The sequence below is a fragment of the Xenopus tropicalis genome, chromosome 8 (assembly GCF_000004195.4).
Source record: "Xenopus tropicalis strain Nigerian chromosome 8, UCB_Xtro_10.0, whole genome shotgun sequence".
NCBI classification, from domain to species: domain Eukaryota; kingdom Metazoa; phylum Chordata; class Amphibia; order Anura; family Pipidae; genus Xenopus; species Xenopus tropicalis.
Genome location: NC_030684.2, coordinates 10,259,969 through 10,281,016, shown reverse-complemented (window position 1 = coordinate 10,281,016; position 21,048 = coordinate 10,259,969). Strand labels below are relative to the sequence as shown.

Here is a 21,048-nt window from a genome sequence, read left to right as displayed (position 1 = left end):
CTTTTCTCTGTAATAATAAAACAGTACCTGTACTTGATCCCAACTAAGATATAATTACCCCTTATTGGGGGCAGAACAGCCCTATTGGGTTTATTTAATGGTTAAATGATTCCCTTTTCTCTGTAATAATAAAACAGTACCTGTACTTGATCCCAACTAAGATATAATTACCCCTTATTGGGGGCAGAACAGCCCTATTGGGTTTATTTAATGGTTAAATGATTCCCTTTTCTCTGTAATAATAAAACAGTACCTGTACTTGATCCCAACTAAGATATAATTACCCCTTATTGGGGGCAGAACAGCCCTATTGGGTTTATTTAATGGTTAAATGATTCCCTTTTCTCTGTAATAATAAAACAATACCTGTACTTGATCCCAACTAAGATATAATTACCCCTTATTGGGGGCAAAACAAGTCTATTGGGTTTATTCAATATTTAAATAATTTTTAGCAGACAAATTATGGAGATCCAAATTACGGAGAGATCCCTTATCCGAGCATTCTGGATAACAGGTCCCATACCTGTACTTGTTATGCACTTTGCACATTGCTTTTTGGTGCATTTAAATTGCCACAGGTCTTGGTGCTCCATTTGTGAGTTGAGAGACCAAGCCCCCCCCCCATAAATATAACATTGATTGCATTTCATATAAATGTTAATAACAATTACCTTATGGGTAATAAGAATGTCATTTTAAACAAGTGCCCACTATAGAAATAGTCCCGGCAGGCACAACATTTTGGCCGGCCCCCACCTCCCTTCCTCAGGGTCAGTGACCCAAACAGCCGAGGGAGCATTTGCTGTAGGCCAGGAAGCGGTAGGGGAGGAAGGAAACATTTTCAAAAAATACAAAATGAAGTACTGAAACCATAAGTATAATTATACCGTACTTACAGTAATGACCCCAGAGGATCATGGGTTCCTGTGCCACAGTTTTGCCCCCAAAACTCAATGAAAGCACAATTAATAATATTTTCCTCAATAATATTGGACCTCTGTGTACTTGAAATGGCAGAACCTATTTTGAATCCCTGAGTCTGGGCCTGGATGTTATATAATCAGGGTTGGACTGGGGGGTGCAGGGCCCTCTGGGGCTGTTGTAAAAGTACCTTCAGCACGTCAAGGAAGGGAGACCGGTGACTGGAGGGAGTGCCCTGTGGGAATCAGGTCTGGGCCCACCTGGTTTTTTCCCGGTGCCCTGGCAGCCCAGTCTGACCCCTTGATCTGCAAATCTGACACGGTAGTGCAGGGTGACAAAGGTACCTAAATCCCATTATTATAGTTATAAAAGTTAGTTCCGGACTTCATCTGCATTTTTATGAAGTGAAATGAGCCTTCTCTTTCTCAGGTAGAATGCGGTCCCATCCCTCTCGTTCCACAGATACTCCGGAGAGAGGATCTTAGTAGGCTTTTTGTAATATAGAAAGTAATTGTTCAGGTAACTCTCATCGTGCCAGATCGCTTCAATGTTATTTGCTTTGTCGGTGAGCATAGCATGATGGCAGTGGTTGGTCAGCTTGTAGACCTCTTCTACTTTTCCTCCAAAATAACCCCCCGCATAATAAAAGTCTCCTTCATCTTCAGGGATGTAGGCTTGAGACTCCGGCCTTCGTTCAAATGTAAATTTGTCCCTCCCTTTAACAAAGAACGCCGGGTGTAAAGTCCCAAACACATCACTGAGGATCTCTACGCCAACGTGGTCTTGGAATCTCATGTCCACATCCACGCACACCAAGTAGTCCACCTCGGAGGCAAAACGCTGCTTAGTGAAGTCGCGAATCATCTGCATGCGTCTCATGGTGACGTCCTGCCACCGCTTGTAACTGGGGACCTCAAGGAAGATAAGTTGCTTTCTCGGGCCAACCGTCATGTTAAAATTAGTTACGTTGCTGACTAGATCAGTGAAGATGTAGTAGTTGACAGGGTATCCCACCATGAAGAACTTCTCGGCCGTTTCAATGAACGTTTTGAGAAACCTTATGTATCTGTGAAACAAAGAAAGGTTTGTTATTAGATGGGGTGGAACTAAGCATCAGGTACAGGGATACAAGTTATAGGTTATTAGTGGCTTTTTTTTGTATTATATAGTGAATAAAGTACCCACTATTGTAATATATAGGGATATTATAAGTCCCCGAGGAGTTCCTTATAATATATAGTGAATAAAGTACCCCCTATTGTAATATATAGGGATATTATAAGTCCCCGAGGAGTTCCTTATAATATATAGTGAATAAAGTACCCCCTATTGTAATATATAGGGATATTATAAGTCCCCGAGGAGTTCCTTATAATATATAGTGAATAAAGTACCCCCTATTGTAACATATAGGGATATTATAAGTCCCCGAGGAGTTCCTTATAATAAATAGTGAATAAAGTACCCCCTATTGTAATATATAGGGATATTATAAGCCCCCGAGGAGTTCCTTATAATTTATAGTGAATAAAGTACCCCCTATTGTAACATATAGGGATATTATAAGCCCCCGAGGAGTTCCTTATAATATAAAGTGAATAAAGTACCCCCTATTGTAATATATAGGGATATTATAAGCCCCCGAGGAGTTCCTTATAATATATAGTGAATAAAGTACCCCCTATTGTAATATATAGGGATATTATAAGTCCCCGAGGAGTTCCTTATAATATATAGTGAATAAAGTACCCCCTATTGTAATATATAGGGATATTATAAGCCCCCGAGGAGTTCCTTATAATATATAGTGAATAAAGTACCCCCTATTGTAATATATAGGGATATTATAAGTCCCCGAGGAGTTCCTTATAATATATAGTGAATAAAGTACCCCCTATTGTAACATATAGGGATATTATAAGTCCCCGAGGAGTTCCATGACCATATAAAGCATGAAGCCAAAGGCCAAGTGCGGTTATACTGTACAGGTCATGGGACTCCGAGGTGACTTCTAATATCCTCATATTTTACAACAGGGGGTACTTTATTTAAGTTTTAGTGAGTCATGTGACAGAAATGACACCACTAAGCTCTGATTATAACGGATTACATCACTAAGCACCGTTTATAAGGATATCATTTACAGTTTGGTCCCATAGGGGAATGACCAAGCTGTATATAATGAGTGGATATAGGAATGAAATAAGGGTACCAGCATCAACGGAACATACAGGTATTGAATCTACCTGCCCAAGTGTTATGGACTGTAGCGTAAGGATGCCTGTAGACTGCTAGTACCAACCTTTTGGGGCCCCGGGCTTTCTACGATGGGAAATACAGGGAATCTATACACTTCCAAGGTTGATGCAGGAACACGGTACAAAAGGGGTCCAGTACCACTGGATGTGCACCAATGGGTGAAAGGAAGGACGAGACTGGGGAGCAGTATTCCAGATTCCTATATCCCATGACTCTGTGGCCAATTGACCTCCAGCCACCAACCTTCCCAAGCCGACAAATCCCAAAGTCCCACTGTGACCAACCATAACTTACTTTTTAATGGCAAACACTGTAAGGCCAATTCGAACATTTTCCTGGCGGAACAGTTCATTTAGTATATCAATGTTGAAGTTGCCTTCCCACACTATTGGGGCCAGCCAGGGGGATACGGACAGTACATTAGTTCTCCTGGAAAGGAATATGTAGATATTAATGTTATTATCTTGTTTCTTTTTTTTTATTCCCCGCTGAGTTAATCTCCTGCAGTACCAATACACGAACAGTAGGTGGCATAAGAGCATTGCACTGGTTGGCGTATGGTATTTTTTTCTTTATTGGTACCAAAGTATCCTCTGTAGATTTCTAACTAAGCTTTCTCCCTCAGCCACTGCCCCCTTCCTGCAGAACCTCGTTACTACACTCCCCCCAAAACAGCCCTGTTTGCCCTCTGTTCCCATAAAGCAGAGTCCCGCAGCGGGGTTGGCGCCATTGCATCCAGTTTAATTTTCCATTGGTAGCAATTGGTGATGTAGAGCAGTGATCCCCAACCAGTGGCTCGTGAGCAACATGTTGCTCCCCAACCCCTTGGGTGTTGCTCCCCATGGCCTCAAAGTAGGTGCTCATTTTTGAATTTCTGATAAGTGGGCAGTTTTTGGTTGCATAAAAACCAAGTATAATGCCAAACGGAGCCTTCTGTATGCTGACAGTCCACATAGGGGCTATTAAGTAGCCAATTATAGCTCTTACTATCACCTCCAGGAACCTTTTTCATGCTTGTGTTGCTCCCCAACGTTTTTTCCACTTAAATGTGGCTCATGGGTATAAAAGGTTGGGGATCCCTGATGTAGAGAGTAATATTCTGAGACAATTTGCAGTTGGTCTTCACTTTTTATTATTTGTAGTATGGTTATTAGTTATTTAACATTTTGTTCAGCAGCTCTTCAATTAATAGTTTGGCAGCTATCTGGTTGCTAAGGTCCAAATTACCTTAGCAACCAGGGGGTGGGTTGAAAGAGACTGATATATGAATAAGAGGGGACCTGAAAAGAAAAAAAAAAACTGTAAAAGGTAACAATAACGATATAACTGTAGCCTTGCAGAGCAATCGAGTTTTGGCTGCCGGGTTCAGAGACCCCCACTTAAAAGCTGCAAAGAGTTTGAAGAAGGAAAAATGATTCAAAAACTATAAAAAAAAAAATAATGGAGACCAACTGAAAAGTTACTTAGAATTGGGCTTTCTATATTATACTAAAGAATAACCTAAAGGTCAACCGCCCCTTTAAGAGGGGCAAAATCAATGGCGTAACAAAGTGGCCCCACAGGAAGTTCACAGATTGGAATGAGATCCCTGTTCCAAAGAGCTTATAATTAGTGATGAGCGAATCTGTTCCGTTTCGCCGAAAAATTTGCGAATCTTTCAAAAGATCCGCGAAATGGCGAAAAATTCGCGAAATGGGAAAATGTCGTGCGACAAAAAAAAATTGTCGCCCGTGGCTATTATTTTGTCACGCGGCTATTGTTTCGTCACCCGCGGCTATTGTTTCGTCGCCTGTGGCTATTGTTTCGCCGCGCGGCTATTATTTCGTCGCCCACGGCTATTATTTCGTCGCCCGCGACCATTCTTTTTTGACGCCGGCGACAATTTTTGGACGTGCGGCGAATTTTTACACGAATCCATACCTGGCAAAACATTTCGCCCATCACTACTTATAATCTATATATATATATATATTTTTTTTTTCTTTTTTTAACTATGCTTAGATGTACTGGGTAATTCAATAACAGTTGCTTGGGGGTATGACAGCCTGAACTCATTCTCCACAGTTAGCCATGGTGCCTAAGGTGGACAGAAAGTCAAGCTGCTGCTCTTTATTCCCTATGGGAGCCGAGAGCAACCTCACAGCCCAAAGTGCTTCACAAGCAGCCAGGTTTGTATTGTCATGTTGCCGTATCCCCAAAATGTAGCACTTTGAGAACATTTCAGTGCCCCGGCCAGGGTCCAGAGCTTGGCACTTCATCTAATAAAGAAGGAAAGGGAATCCATAGTTCCTCTTCACTTCCTGCCATTCTGATTGTCTGGGCTAACGGCTTAAATGGACACTGTCAAGATATTAATGGGGCACTTTCAATTTCTAAATAACAATGTTACACAGCAAATAATTCCCTCTGCCATTTAACATTTTATTCATTAACCAACAAATTTGTAGCTGTAATATTGGTGTGTAGGTGCCATCTCAGTGCCTTGTGCCTGAGTCTGAGCTTTCAGCCAGCGCTACACATTAGAACTGCTTTCAGCTAACCTATTGTTTCTCCTACTCCCATGTAACTGGAGGAGTCCCAAGCCGGACTTGGATTTCTTACTATTGAGTGCTATTCTGATACCTACTGGGAGCTGCTATCTTGCTCCCTTCCCATTGTTCTGCTGATCGGCTTCTAGGGGTGAGGGGGGATATCACTCCAACTTGCAGCGCAGCAGTAAAGTGTGCCTGAGTCTGAGCTTTCAGAAGGAGCCAGCGCTACACATTAGAACTGCTTTCAGCTAACCTATTGTTTCTCCTACTCCCATGTAACTGGAGGAGTCCCAAGCCGGACTTGGATTTCTTACTATTGAGTGCTATTCTGATACCTACTGGGAGCTGCTATCTTGCTCCCTTACATAGTTAGTTACATAGTTAGTTATTAACTAATGGGTTTTGGAAAAAAAAAAGGTAGCCATGCCACGTGTACTGGGCCTTGCCAGCAGGACACCCCAGGACCAAGCCAGTTAGCCACCCCCCCATATGAGCCAAAGAGAGCTCCCATTGTGTTGGCCGACAGTGGTGCCGTTGGAATCAGATGCATGGGCAATGGGAGGACAAGGAACCAGACATGGAGAAGGCAACAGAGGAGGCACGTGCCTAGCGCCCCATCACCTTTGCACCTAGGCATATGCTTTATCTGCCCACCCCTAGTTCTGGCCCTGATACTCGCATACATATTCCTTTAGACACATCAGTTTAAATATTTGGAACTAAAATTTTAACTTACGGAGGCTTTAAGGTTTCAGGCTTCGGATACACCATTCTGCAAATGTAGAGAGAAAACAGATGAAGTTTGAGCATTCAAACTAGTGATTTTATCCCCTTTGTAAGTTTCCTTTCTCCCATTATCAGACAGTGTATCTATTGTGCATTCACCAAAATCTTTACCCAATTGGCCCTAACATAGTCCCTTTCTTAAAGGAACAGTAACAACAAAAAAATGAAAAATGCATCAAAAGATTTTAACTTATAATGTACTATTGGCCAGTGTTGTTTTCTTCAGGAAGACTACTATAGTTTATATAAATACCCCGCTGTGTAGCCCCGGGGGCAGCCATTCCTGCACCGGTACAGCTGGGGTGTTTGCTACAGAAACCCTACTATAGTTTACATAAATACCCCCGCTGTGTAGCCCCGGGGGCAGCCATTCCTGCACTGGTACAGCTGGGGTGTTTGCTACAGAAACCCTACTATAGTTTATATAAATACCCCGCTGTGTAGCCCCGGGGGCAGCCGTTCAGGCTTAAAAAAAGGAGAAAAGCCACAGATTACATTGTAGATATCAGATTAAACATCATTTTACAGAGTTTATCTGTTATCTGCTATGTAACCTGTGCCTTTTGTCCTTTTTTTCCAGCTTGAATTGCTGCCCCCGGGGCTACACAGCGGGGTATTTATATAAACTATAGTAGGGTTTCTGTAGCAAACACCCCAGCTGTACCAGTGCAGGAACGGCTGCCCCCGGGGCTACACAGCGGGGTATTTATATAAACTATAGTAGGGTTTCTGTAGCAAACACCCCAGCTGTACCAGTGCAGGAATGGCTGCCCCCGGGGCTACACAGCGGGGTATTTATATAAACTATAGTAGGGTTTCTGTAGCAAACACCCCAGCTGTACCAGTGCAGGAATGGCTGCCCCGGGGCTACACAGCAGGGTATTTATATAAACTATAGTAGGGTTTCTGTAGCAAACACCCCAGCTGTACCAGTGCAGGAATGGCTGCCCCCGGGGCTACACAGCGGGGTATTTATATAAACTATAGTAGGGTTTCTGTAGCAAACACCCCAGCTGTACCAGTGCAGGAATGGCTGCCCCCGGGGCTACACAGCGGGGTATTTATATAAACTATAGTAGGGTTTCTGTAGCAAACACCCCAGCTGTACCAGTGCAGGAATGGCTGCCCCCGGGGCTACACAGCGGGGTATTTATATAAACTATAGTAGGGTTTTCTGTAGCAAACACCCCAGCTGTACCAGTGCAGGAATGGCTGCCCCCGGGGCTACACAGCGGGGTATTTATATAAACTATAGTAGGGTTTCTGTAGCAAACACCCCAGCTGTACCGGTGCAGGAATGGCTGCCCCCGTGGGTACACAGCGGGGTATTTATATAAACTATAGTAGGGTTTCTGTAGCAAACACCCCAGCTGTACCAGTGCAGGAATGGCTGCCCCCGGGGCTACACAGCGGGGTATTTATATAAACTATAGTAGGGTTTCTGTAGCAAACACCCCAGCTGTACCAGTGCAGGAATGGCTGCCCCCGGGGCTACACAGCGGGGTATTTATATAAACTATAGTAGGGTTTCTGTAGCAAACACCCCAGCTGTACCAGTGCAGGAATGGCTGCCCCCGGGGCTACACAGCGGGGTATTTATATAAACTATAGTAGGGTTTCTGTAGCAAACACCCCAGCTGTACCAGTGCAGGAATGGCTGCCCCCGGGGCTACACAGCGGGGTATTTATATAAACTATAGTAGGGTTTCTGTAGCAAACACCCCAGCTGTACCGGTGCAGGAATGGCTGCCCCCTGGGGCTACACAGCGGGGTATTTATATAAACTATAGTAGGGTTTCTGTAGCAAACACCCCAGCTGTACCAGTGCAGGAATGGCTGCCCCCGGGGCTACACAGCGGGGTATTTATATAAACTATAGTAGGGTTTCTGTAGCAAACACCCCAGCTGTACCAGTGCAGGAATGGCTGCCCCCGGGGCTACACAGCGGGGTATTTATATAAACTATAGTAGGGTTTCTGTAGCAAACACCCCAGCTGTACCGGTGCAGGAATGGCTGCCCCCGGGGCTACACAGCGGGGTATTTATATAAACTATAGTAGGGTTTTCTGTAGCAAACACCCCAGCTGTACCAGTGCAGGAATGGCTGCCCCCGGGGCTACACAGCGGGGTATTTATATAAACTATAGTAGGGTTTCTGTAGCAAACACCCCAGCTGTACCAGTGCAGGAATGGCTGCCCCCGGGGCTACACAGCGGGGTATTTATATAAACTATAGTAGGGTTTCTGTAGCAAACACCCCAGCTGTACCAGTGCAGGAATGGCTGCCCCCGGGGCTACACAGCAGCTTATTTATATAAACTATAGTAGTGTTCCTGAACCAAACATACCTGTTTTACCAGTGCTGGGCAACAGTACATTATATTTTAATTAGTTTAAAACGCATTCATTTTGATGTTACTGTTCCTGTAACTGCTGGATGTTACTGTAGAGCCAAATTTATGTTCTATTAAAAGACACAAGGGCATCCATTCAAATTAGAAGAAAGGAGGGTTTGTTACAGTGAGAAATGTGAAGTTGTGGAACTCTCTCCTTGAATCAGTTGTACTGGCTGATACATACAGTAACTTCAAGAAGTTGTTGGGTGGCTTTTTATCAAGGAAGAAAATACCAAGATGCTGAACTGAACTCTTAGCACCAAGCTGATCCAGGGACTGGCTCAATTGCCTTCTTGGAGTCAAAAAGGAGTTTTATTTCCCCTTTGAGACCAATTGGAGAGGTTTCAGATGGAGATTTAGCTTCCTCTGGATCAGCTGGAAGTTTGGCAGGTTTTACAGATTTCAAGAAAAAAAAACCATGGAAATCAATATTATTTTTTCAGCTGGGGTCTCCTGTATCCTGGAGATCAATGGAATGATGCTTTTATGGGAACTAGAGACCTACAAGGGTCTAATTGGGTTGACTGGGACATTTGTATCTTCTTTCCACCAATTTTATCCACAACTGGACCTGCCACCCACTGACCTGCTCACTTATTGCATACCCACATTGTGAGTTCCTCTGCCTTAAGCCAATTATGCTCTTATATTTTACCTTGTATAAGGTAAACAAAAGATCTATTACTTATTAACTAGTTCAGTAATTAGTACACTATTTAAAAGGCCAAGTAATGGTGGCCTCAGGTGAGCTGGTTAATTACCTAGACCAGTGCTGTCCAACTGGCGATCTCCCTCTGTGTGGCCCCCACCTGTCTGGTTGCTTTGATGGTTTAACTTTGTATAAGATTTAAATGGTATCAGTACTGTGATTAACTGCCCCTGCATGGTTCACACCTCGGATTCAGGCTGTAATCCCCCTGTATTGTTTAAACATGTAATCCCCTGTGTTGTTCCACATTGTCCACACCTCAGACTGTAGGAGCAGTGCCAGCATTGTGTCATTATATGTACTGCCTGCCCTATGCTGCCTGTGTGTGCCATACTCTGCCTGCCCTACCCTGCCTGTGTGTGCCATACTCTGCCTGCCCTATGCTGCCTGTGTGTGCCATACTCTGCCTGCCCTATGCTGCCTGTGTGTGCCATACTCTGCCTGCCCTATGCTGCCTGTGTGTGCCATACTCTGCCTGCCCTACCCTGCCTGTGTGTGCCATACTCTGCCTGCCCTACCCTGCCTGTGTGTGCCATACTCTGCCTGCCCTATGCTGCCTGTGTATGCCATACTGTGCCTGGCCTATGCTGCCTGTGTGTGCCATACTCTGCCTGCCCTATGCTGCCTCTGGGAGGTGAACCTGGCAGGGGTTTGTTGTGGGAGTTTTTTTAGCAGTTGGAAATAGCCATTAAATGATCCCTAAGGTGTGTAATTATGTGCTGGGGGTTGCTGTGCTATCCACAGGGAAGGGGGAAGCATATGGATTTAAGGGTGTGTCTTAATATTACATAATATAATTCTTTCACATATGAATGATGGTTGATATCCCCGCAGTGAGGACCAAGCATTTGGGTTTTTGCTGTGCTACCACTATTGTGATAACATGGGTGTGGTTTGAAGTGGTGCGGTTTAAAGGGGGGAGTGGTCAAAACTGGCTTCCATTAGCGGCCCTACACTATGTATGCTAGAGAACTTCCGGCCCTCTGCACCACAGACGTTTGACTGCACTGACCTAGTTCATATACTAAATGACTGGATTGCATGTGGTTTGGCTACAGTGACTAATTTGCCGTTAGGTAGTCCCTATGGTGTGAAGCACATGACCAGATGAGGCTTGTGGAGCACTTGGGTACTTTTGCCAGGTGTCTATACAGTGACAATTCTTATCTGATCGAGTGGCCCCACTGGCTGGATGGATACTGTGTGATGCCCACTTGTTCCATTTCTTGTAAAACTACAGCGTAAATGCTGCTTCTTCTCGTTACTTGCTCATTCACAAGGTGGCTTCTCTGAGACCTTCCATTGAATGGAAACCTTCTTCCACTGGTATAGGCTCCTTTCTGCAAGAAAAAGCTCTACTGCAGTGGTTCCCAAACTGTGGAGTTGGCCCTGCAGGGGTGGGACCTGTAGTAGTGGGCAGAGGGATGGGGGCTCAGCCTGAAGGTCAGTTATGGTTAGAACTAAGGAGAATGGTCATTTTCTCTCCAAGATAAGCCTGAGAACCCAAGTTAATGGTCATTTAGGGTGTGATTTGGTGTTAATGTGTATTTGCAGCAGTAGGCCAACTGTTGGACCTTGAAGGGGGCTAGGAAGGTTTTACAACTACTGCCCCAATAAACATTTTTAAGATGAACAACCACCTACCCCTAGTGCACTTAAGCCCCATACTCATGATAAATGAGACCAACAAATTCATTGAACTTTAGAGTATCAACCTTTTAAGGTGGATCACATTGACATTGTCTGGACTTGAGCTGAAGTAATCGGATCCCTCTGAGCTAAAGAGGAAATGGAATGTAACGTGTTAATATGATTGGCAATACAAGGAGTATCACACACACTATTCTATCCTGATGAACAATTTAAACTAAAACTCCCATGTCAGGCTCATCAGTACTGTACATATTGTGCTTAATACTACTTTGAAGAAAAATTCCTTCAAAATTATAACCAGAGCTATATCTTCTCTACTGCTTGGGAAGTTTAAGAAAGGACTCAACACACTGTTCATCCAGAAATGTCTCTGCAAGAGTTAGGGGACCTATTCTCTAGCCCTTACCTAATATTCAGGTCTCTTCTTCAAGTGGTTAACCTCTGGAACACTATCCGCTCTTTTACACCATGTTGGGCTCTATATATAGCCCTCCTAGAGTGCATAGGACAACCTACACTCACCTTAACTCTACTTTCTTTATAGGTCTTCTTCATGGTTTGATCAAGTTTTAGGATCAAGGCTGTCCAAGGCTTCCAAAAGAGTCTCTCACTTTAACCAGGATGAGTTTAGCTTCATAATAGCTCTTACACAGCCCTAAACCTGACCTACACAAAGATCTAATTGCTTGTGAATGTGACTTCTTCATACAGGGTCAGACTGGTCTACCAGAGGACCCCCGGCAAGCCCAGGCCTTGATGGACCCCAGGCTAGGCCTATTTCCACCCAACTTTCATAGTAAACCTATATAAAAACCTACACAATCAGGTAATATATAAATATATTGTTGTTATGAAATGTGGGCTAAAGGCAGCAGGTTCTCCAATGGGCCCTAGGAGATCTAGCCCACCACTGCCATTATAGGAATACAAGGAATTGCACTGTAGGACACATTATGGGCAAAGTCCAAAACAGGTCACTTTGCACCCAACTTGTACCTTTCCTCCTGCTTCTTAATGAGGTTGATAGACTACAAATGATTTTACAAAGACTATTACCTACAACCCGACAACCCACAATCAGTTAGCAGATTAAAAAGATATTTGATAAGTTACTTACTTTGCTTTGCAGGAAAAGATGTAGCGAGAATGCCAATAAGAGGAGGTTTCTGGGAAGTAGCTGTACCTGTTTTGGTTAAGGGGTTGAAAATTATTTGTTTTGTCCAAAATGGACTATATAAGGCAGAGCAATACATTTCTGTCTAGAAGCAAGAGTGGTACAACTAGAAACCCACAAGGTAAGCCCAACGCTGATTTTTATGCATCTGGGCATCATGTGGCACCATTGTCTTGTTAACAAAATCTCAATTTCATATAAACAAAGCATCGCAATTGGGTTTCTGACTCACCAGCCCAACACAACAAGCGCTGCAACAGCAAGACTGGAAAAATACAGGGTTTTCTTCCCAAAGCTGAACTGGCCTGCAACGCAAAAAACATAAGTACAAAAAACATAAGTTTTCCTTACAACTAATGGTTCATTTGTGCTTGGGTTTGATCTAGGTTTCCATGTGCTTTTATTTACTGTACTTTCCACTTTATTTTATTTATTGGATTTGCATCCCTCTCAACTTTTACTCTCTCAACATCTGCCAAGGCCTAGTAAGTAGTGTCGAGTGGTCCAGCCTCAAAGCTTTGGGACCTGTGGGATATCCATCGGCCAGGCAGGTTTAGGCTGATAAATTGGACCTCCAGCAATTTGTGTGCAGGTTGTGTGCTTGGCTGTACCTCTGATCCAGATGTATTGGATGGCCAGCCTGTGGACTTCCAGTTGGACAGCCTTGGTCTAGGCTAGAACATACTAGATGAACTTCCAGTTGGATAGTCCTGGCCTAGAGCATACTAATGGACCTCCAGTTATACAGCCTTGGTAAGCATACTAGATGGACCTTCAGTTGGACAATCCTGGTCTAGGGCATACTAATGGACCTCCAGTTAGACAGCCTTGGTGAGCATACTAGATGGACCTCCAGTTGGACAGTCCTGGTCTAGAGCATACTAGATGGACCTCCAGTTGGACAGTCCTGGTCTAGGGCATACTAATGGACCTCCAGTTGGACAGCCTTGGTGAGCTTACTAGATGGACCTCCAGTTGGACAGTCCTGGTCTAGAGCATACTAGATGGACTTCTAGTTGGACAGTCCTGGTCTAGAGCATACTAGATGGACCTCCAGTTGGACAGTCCTGGTCTAGAGCATACTAAATGGACCTCCACTTGGACAGTTCTGGTCTAGAGCATTCTAGATGGATCTCTAATTGGTGAGCATACTAGGTGGACCTCCAACTGGACAGTCCTGATCTTGAGCATACTAAAAGCTTTTTTTCCCCCCAATAACTGAATAGATTTTTAGTTTATCAGTACAACTCTAGTCCTCTATAAACCACTTATATGGTATAATTCTATAGGGCTTATGCTGCCCTTGATGATTTCCCAGAAAATTGGCCTTGATATAAAGGATGTCCTGGGAGGTTCCCCCTGCTGGCATTCCTACTGTTTGCCCTATCCCTCACATGGGTGAGCAAGACCTGCTTATGAATGCTAGAGGCTTCACTACCAATCCTTAAGGGATATTTATCAAAATAGGAAGAAAATGTAGTTCTTTCAGACATTAATTAATAATTCTGGGACAGTTTGCAATTAGTTTTCATTTTTTTTTTTAATTTTGTTGTGATTTTTCAGTTATTTTGCATTTTGTTCAGAAGCTTTACAGCTTGGAATTTCAGGAGCTATCTAGTTGCTAGTGTTGTGTTTGCCTTAGAAACCAGGCAGTGATTTGAATAAGACATTGGTAAATGAATAGGAGAGAAACTGAATAGAAAGTTAAGGAATAAAAAGTAACAACAACAATAAAACTGTAGCCTCACAGAGCAATAGATTATGGGTTGCCGGGGTCAGTGACCCCCATTGGAAAGCTATAGAAGAGGAAGGCAAATACTTCAAAAGCAATAAAAAAATAAATCAATAATAAAGACAAACTGCAAAGCATGGTAAAAATCCGCCCTTCTTTATAAGGCGTAAACACATTAAAGGGGAACTCTGACCAAATCTGTTTTCTCATTATGCTAAGCGACTTCGTTAAGACCTTTTGATGGTTTTTAAAGACGTGGGTCAACTTTGAATTAACTTTTAGTATGTTACAAAAGGATTCTCAGCAACTTTTCAACTGGCTTTCATTTTTCATTTTTATAGTTTTCCAATTATTTGCCTTCTTCTTCCGACTCTTCGGCTTTCAAATGGGGGGTCACTGACCCCATGTAAAAAAACAAAATGCTTTGTAATGGTCCAAATTTGTTGTTATTGCTACTTTTTTTTTTACTCCTCTTTCTATTCAGGCCCTCATTCAAAACGGTGCATGGTTGCTAGGGTCATTTGGACCCTAGCAACCAGATGGCTAAAATTGGAAACTGGAGAGCTGCTGAATAAAAAATAACTCAAAAACCATAAATAACAATTGCACATTGTCTCAAAATATCATTCTCTACCTCACACTAAAGGTTAAGTCATGGGCTCATAAATAGTATGTTTTTATTACATATTTCTGTTAGGACAGATAAGCATGATGTTAAACTGGAATATTAACTCCTTCCCTACCCACACAGGAGACTGAGCGTTCCGGTGCCGGCAGACAGCCGAGGGCCATGGTATCGCCTGTATTTTCCATATTACATATATGTTTGATGTCTACACCCTTCTGTACAGTGTTACAGATTATATTAATAATATCATATACTTTATGGGGTTGGATGGGTATTTAGCAAGTGAGGGAATACAGGGGTATGGGAGATAGCTCTCAGTACAAGTGAGGGAATACAGGGGTAGGGGAGATAGCTCTCAGTACAAGTGAGGGAATACAGGGGTATGGGGGATAGCTCTCAGTACAAGTGAGGGAATACAGGGGTAGGGGAGATAGCTCTCAGTACAAGTGAGGGAATACAGGGGTAGGGGGGATAGCTCTCAGTACAAGTGAGGGAATACAGGGGTAGGGGGGATAGCTCTCAGTACAAGTGAGGGAATACAGGGGTAGGGGAGATAGCTGTCAGTACAAGTGAGGGAATACAGGGGTAGGGGAGATAGCTCTCAGTACAAGCAGGGCCGGATTTGTAAGCCAGGCGCCCCAAGTCCATCGAGGAACTGCCCCCCCCCCCATGTGAATGGTGCACGCGCACCCCCTCCTTCCCGCACGGGCATGAGCGAACGCGCAATCGCTCATGCGTGGGTCTTTACCATCGCATACGGAGCAGTGGGGGAGAGGTCCCCATTGCTCCGTATGCGAGAAAAACTTTAATATTTTGGTGCGGCGGGGTGGCATGCCGCCCCCCAGTTTGTGCCGCCCTAGGCCCAGGCCTTTGTGGCCTTTCCACAAATCCAGGCCTGAGTACAAGTGAGGGAATACAGGGGTAGGGGGGATAGCTCTCAGTACAAGTGAGGGAATACAGGGGTAGGGGAGATAGCTGTCAGTACAAGTGAGGGAATACAGGGGTAGGGGAGATAGCTCTCAGTACAAGTGAGGGAATACAGGGGTATGGGAGATAGCTCTCAGTACAAGTGAGGGAATACAGGGGTAGGGGAGATAGCTCTCAGTACAAGTGAGGGAATACAGGGGTAGGGGGGATAGCTCTCAGTACAAGTGAGGGAATACAGGGGTAGGGGAGATAGCTCTCAGTACAAGTGAGGGAATACAGGGGTAGGGGGGATAGCTCTCAGTACAAGTGAGGGAATACAGGGGTATGGGAGATAGCTCTCAGTACAAGTGAGGGAATACAGGGGTAGGGGAGATAGCTCTCAGTACAAGTGAGGGAATACAGGGGTAGGGGGGATAGCTCTCAGTACAAGTGAGGGAATACAGGGGTAGGGGAGATAGCTCTCAGTACAAGTGAGGGAATACAGGGGTAGGGGAGATATCTCTCAGTACAAGTGAGGGAATACAGGGGTAGGGGGGATAGCTCTCAGTACAAGTGAGGGAATACAGGGGTAGGGGAGATAGCTCTCAGTACAAGTGAGGGAATACAGGGGTATGGGAGATAGCTCTCAGTACAAGTGAGGGAATACAGGGGTAGGGGAGATAGCTCTCAGTACAAGTGAGGGAATACAGGGGTAGGGGGGATAGCTCTCAGTACAAGTGAGGGAATACAGGGGTAGGGGGGATAGCTCTCAGTACAAGTGAGGGAATACAGGGGTAGGGGGGATAGCTCTCAGTACAAGTGAGGGAATACAGGGGTATGGGAGATAGCTCTCAGTACAAGTGAGGGAATACAGGGGTAGGGGGGGATAGCTCTCAGTACAAGTGAGGGAATACAGGGGTATGGGAGATAGCTCTCAGTACAAGTGAGGGAATACAGGGGTAGGGGGGGATAGCTCTCAGTACAAGTGAGGGAATACAGGGGTAGGGGAGATAGCTCTCAGTACAAGTGAGGGAATACAGGGTTATGGGAGATAGCTCTCAGTACAAGTGAGGGAATACAGGGGTAGGGGAGATAGCTCTCAGTACAAGTGAGGGAATACAGGGGTAGGGGAGATAGCTCTCAGTACAAGTGAGGGAATACAGGAGTATGGGAGATAGCTCTCAGTACAAGTGAGGGAATACAGGGGTGTGGGAGATAGCTCTCAGTACAAGTGAGGGAATACAGGGGTAGGGGAGATAGCTCTCAGTACAAGTGAGGGAATACAGGGGTAGGGGGGATAGCTCTCAGTACAAGTGAGGGAATACAGGGGTAGGGGAGATAGCTCTCAGTACAAGTGAGGGAATACAGGGGTAGGGGGATAGCTCTCAGTACAAGTGAGGGAATACAGGGTTATGGGAGATAGCTCTCAGTACAAGTGAGGGAATACAGGGGTAGGGGAGATAGCTCTCAGTACAAGTGAGGGAATACAGGGGTAGGGGAGATAGCTCTCAGTACAAGTGAGGGAATACAGGGGTAGGGGAGATAGCTCTCAGTACAAGTGAGGGAATACAGGGGTAGGGGGGATAGCTCTCAGTACAAGTGAGGGAATACAGGGGTAGGGGGGATAGCTCTCAGTACAAGTGAGGGAATACAGGGGTAGGGGGGATAGCTCTCAGTACAAGTGAGGGAATACAGGGGTAGGGGGCGATAGCTCTCAGTACAAGTGAGGGAATACAGGGGTAGGGGAGATAGCTCTCAGTACAAGTGAGGGAATACAGGGGTATGGGAGATAGCTCTCAGTACAAGTGAGGGAATACAGGGGTAGGGGAGATATCTCTCAGTACAAGTGAGGGAATACAGGGGTAGGGGGGATAGCTCTCAGTACAAGTGAGGGAATACAGGGGGTAGGGGAGATAGCTCTCAGTACAAGTGAGGGAATACAGGGGTATGGGGGATAGCTCTCAGTACAAGTGAGGGAATACAGGGGTAGGGGAGATAGCTCTCAGTACAAGTGAGGGAATACAGGGGTAGGGGAGATAGCTCTCAGTACAAGTGAGGGAATACAGGGGTAGGGGGGATAGCTCTCAGTACAAGTGAGGGAATACAGGGGTAGGGGAGATAGCTCTCAGTACAAGTGAGGGAATACAGGGGTAGGGGGGATAGCTCTCAGTACAAGTGAGGGAATACAGGGGTAGGGGGGATAGCTCTCAGTACAAGTGAGGGAATACAGGGGTAGGGGAGATAGCTCTCAGTACAAGTGAGGGAATACAGGGTTATGGGAGATAGCTCTCAGTACAAGTGAGGGAATACAGGGGTAGGGGAGATAGCTCTCAGTACAAGTGAGGGAATACAGGGGTAGGGGGGATAGCTCTCAGTACAAGTGAGGGAATACAGGGGTAGGGGGCGATAGCTCTCAGTACAAGTGAGGGAATACAGGGGTAGGGGAGATAGCTCTCAGTACAAGTGAGGGAATACAGGGGTAGGGGGGATAGCTCTCAGTACAAGTGAGGGAATACAGGGGTAGGGGGGATAGCTCTCAGTACAAGTGAGGGAATACAGGGGTATGGGAGATAGCTCTCAGTACAAGTGAGGGAATACAGGGGTATGGGAGATAGCTCTCAGTACAAGTGAGGGAATACAGGGGTAGGGGAGATAGCTCTCAGTACAAGTGAGGGAATACAGGGGTAGGGGAGATAGCTCTCAGTACAAGTGAGGGAATACAGGGGTAGGGGAGATAGCTCTCAGTACAAGTGAGGGAATACAGGGGTAGGGGAGATAGCTCTCAGTACAAGTGAGGGAATACAGGGGTAGGGGAGATAGCTCTCAGTACAAGTGAGGGAATACAGGGGTAGGGGAGATAGCTCTCAGTACAAGTGAGGGAATACAGGGGTATGGGAGATAGCTCTCAGTACAAGTGAGGGAATACAGGAGTATGGGAGATAGCTCTCAGTACAAGTGAGGGAATACAGGGGTGTGGGAGATAGCTCTCAGTACAAGTGAGGGAATACAGGGGTAGGGGGGATAGCTCTCAGTACAAGTGAGGGAATACAGGGGTAGGGGAGATAGCTCTCAGTACAAGTGAGGGAATACAGGGGTAGGGGGGATAGCTCTCAGTACAAGTGAGGGAATACAGGGGTAGGGGAGATAGCTCTCAGTACAAGTGAGGGAATACAGGGGTAGGGGGGATAGCTCTCAGTACAAGTGAGGGAATACAGGGTTATGGGAGATAGCTGTCAGTACAAGTGAGGGAATACAGGGGTAGGGGGGATAGCTCTCAGTACAAGTGAGGGAATACAGGGGTAGGGGAGATAGCTCTCAGTACAAGTGAGGGAATACAGGGGTAGGGGAGATAGCTCTCAGTACAAGTGAGGGAATACAGGGGTAGGGGAGATAGCTCTCAGTACAAGTGAGGGAATACAGGGGTAGGGGGGATAGCTCTCAGTACAAGTGAGGGAATACAGGGGTAGGGGGGATAGCTCTCAGTACAAGTGAGGGAATACAGGGGTAGGGGGGATAGCTCTCAGTACAAGTGAGGGAATACAGGGGTAGGGGGCGATAGCTCTCAGTACAAGTGAGGGAATACAGGGGTAGGGGAGATAGCTCTCAGTACAAGTGAGGGAATACAGGGGTAGGGGAGATAGCTCTCAGTACAAGTGAGGGAATACAGGGGTAGGGGGGATAGCTCTCAGTACAAGTGAGGGAATACAGGGGTATGGGGGATAGCTCTCAGTACAAGTGAGGGAATACAGGGGTAGGGGGATAGCTCTCAGTACAAGTGAGGGAATACAGGGGTAGGGGGGATAGCTCTCAGTACAAGTGAGGGAATACAGGGGTAGGGGAGATAGCTCTCAGTACAAGTGAGGGAATACAGGGGTATGGGGGATAGCTCTCAGTACAAGTGAGGGAATACAGGGGTAGGGGGGATAGCTCTCAGTACAAGTGAGGGAATACAGGGGTAGGGGAGATAGCTCTCAGTACAAGTGAGGGAATACAGGGGTATGGGAGATAGCTCTCAGTACAAGTGAGGGAATACAGGGGTAGGGGAGATAGCTCTCAGTACAAGTGAGGGAATACAGGGGTAGGGGAGATAGCTCTCAGTACAAGTGAGGGAATACAGGGGTATGGGAGATAGCTCTCAGTACAATTTGCCCCAGGGACTGGTCTGATTGCCATCTTGGAGTCAGGAAGGAATTTTTTCCCCTCTGGGGCAAATTAGAGAGGCTTCAGATGGGGTTTTTGCCTTCCTCTGGATCAACTAGCGGTTAGGCAGGTTATATATAGTACTATGTTACTATGCTGGTTTTCTTCTCTACCCTTTTAGTTCCGACTCAGCACACAGTATATCACATCCCTACAGCTTTCGGTTACTGTCCCAGTTGTCAGGGGAGAAATAAAGCATTGTTCCAGAACCTTCCTGCAATTATCCCACAGTAAGGACCCATCCTGTCCCCGTTCAGAGAGGGATAAAATGAATTTAGCTAATGATTCTAGTTATTCGGCTCTTCATCTGTTCTGCTGCCAATAAGGGAAGGAACATTTTCTGCCCCTTCCTATAATACATGATTTATGTGTTGCACTATTGGCTTCACATTGGCGACTGCCATTTTCCAAGTAGGGACACGTCGATTTGGCAGAACCGATAACAAATTAAAAATAAACATTAACACATGAATTGTGGATGACAGGCACCTCGAATCTTCCCTCTGTAATAGGATTTACCTTTATATACACGATTACTGCCCCCATTGCCGGCCCCTCTGGAAATAACCCAGTTCCCCTCTAGGCAATCACTTTAACAGCCCCCCTATATAATAAAGACATTACTTACATTTTTCTGGCCACATCGTCGGAGATGGTAGAAAGCAGACTAACAGGGAACACAAACCCAATTAGACGTAATTTGTTCAAGTTCAGCCCCTTATTGAGACATTGTTCACACCCAATTACAAAGAATAGGTGCAATGGGAAACTCCCTTACCCTACAGCACAATATCTTCCGGATAAAAGTATTCTTAAAAAAGACTTAGCAAAGTGAAAATAATTCAGCTGCATTGTCACAGGTTTCCAGTGCTTTACATGTGAAACTCTTTAGGAGCACAAAGTCCTGCTTTTTATTGCGGAGGGTAACTTAAACCAATACGGTCATGGGAAAAGTTTTTTCCAAAACCTATCAATTAATAGAGTTTCTCCAGCAGAATCTGTTTTTCCCATGGGGCTAGCCATATTCTTCATTTCCCAGGGTGCCTCAGCCATGAGACCAGTGCTCTGATAAACTTCACTCACACTTTACTGCTGCGCTGCAAGTTGGAGTGATCAGGGCCGGATTTAACTTCTGGGCGCCCCCGTCCCC

At 45.3% G+C, this 21,048-nt stretch overlaps 1 protein-coding gene across 1 annotated transcript; it reads right to left on the bottom strand.

Annotated features, from left to right (window-relative positions):
• Window positions 1-654: 654 nt before the first annotated feature.
• On the bottom strand, window positions 655-20,604 carry LOC100491908 (histo-blood group ABO system transferase). The gene is made up of 7 exons (XM_031891559.1): window positions 20,527-20,604; window positions 12,665-12,737; window positions 12,376-12,441; window positions 11,321-11,383; window positions 6,451-6,486; window positions 3,478-3,612; window positions 655-1,990 (listed from the first exon to the last, which is right to left on the bottom strand). Exons 1-7 carry the CDS (start codon window positions 20,540-20,542, stop codon window positions 1,297-1,299), a joined length of 1,083 nt encoding a protein of 360 aa, XP_031747419.1. The 5' UTR covers window positions 20,543-20,604; the 3' UTR covers window positions 655-1,296.
• Between the last annotated feature and the right edge of the window lie 444 nt (window positions 20,605-21,048).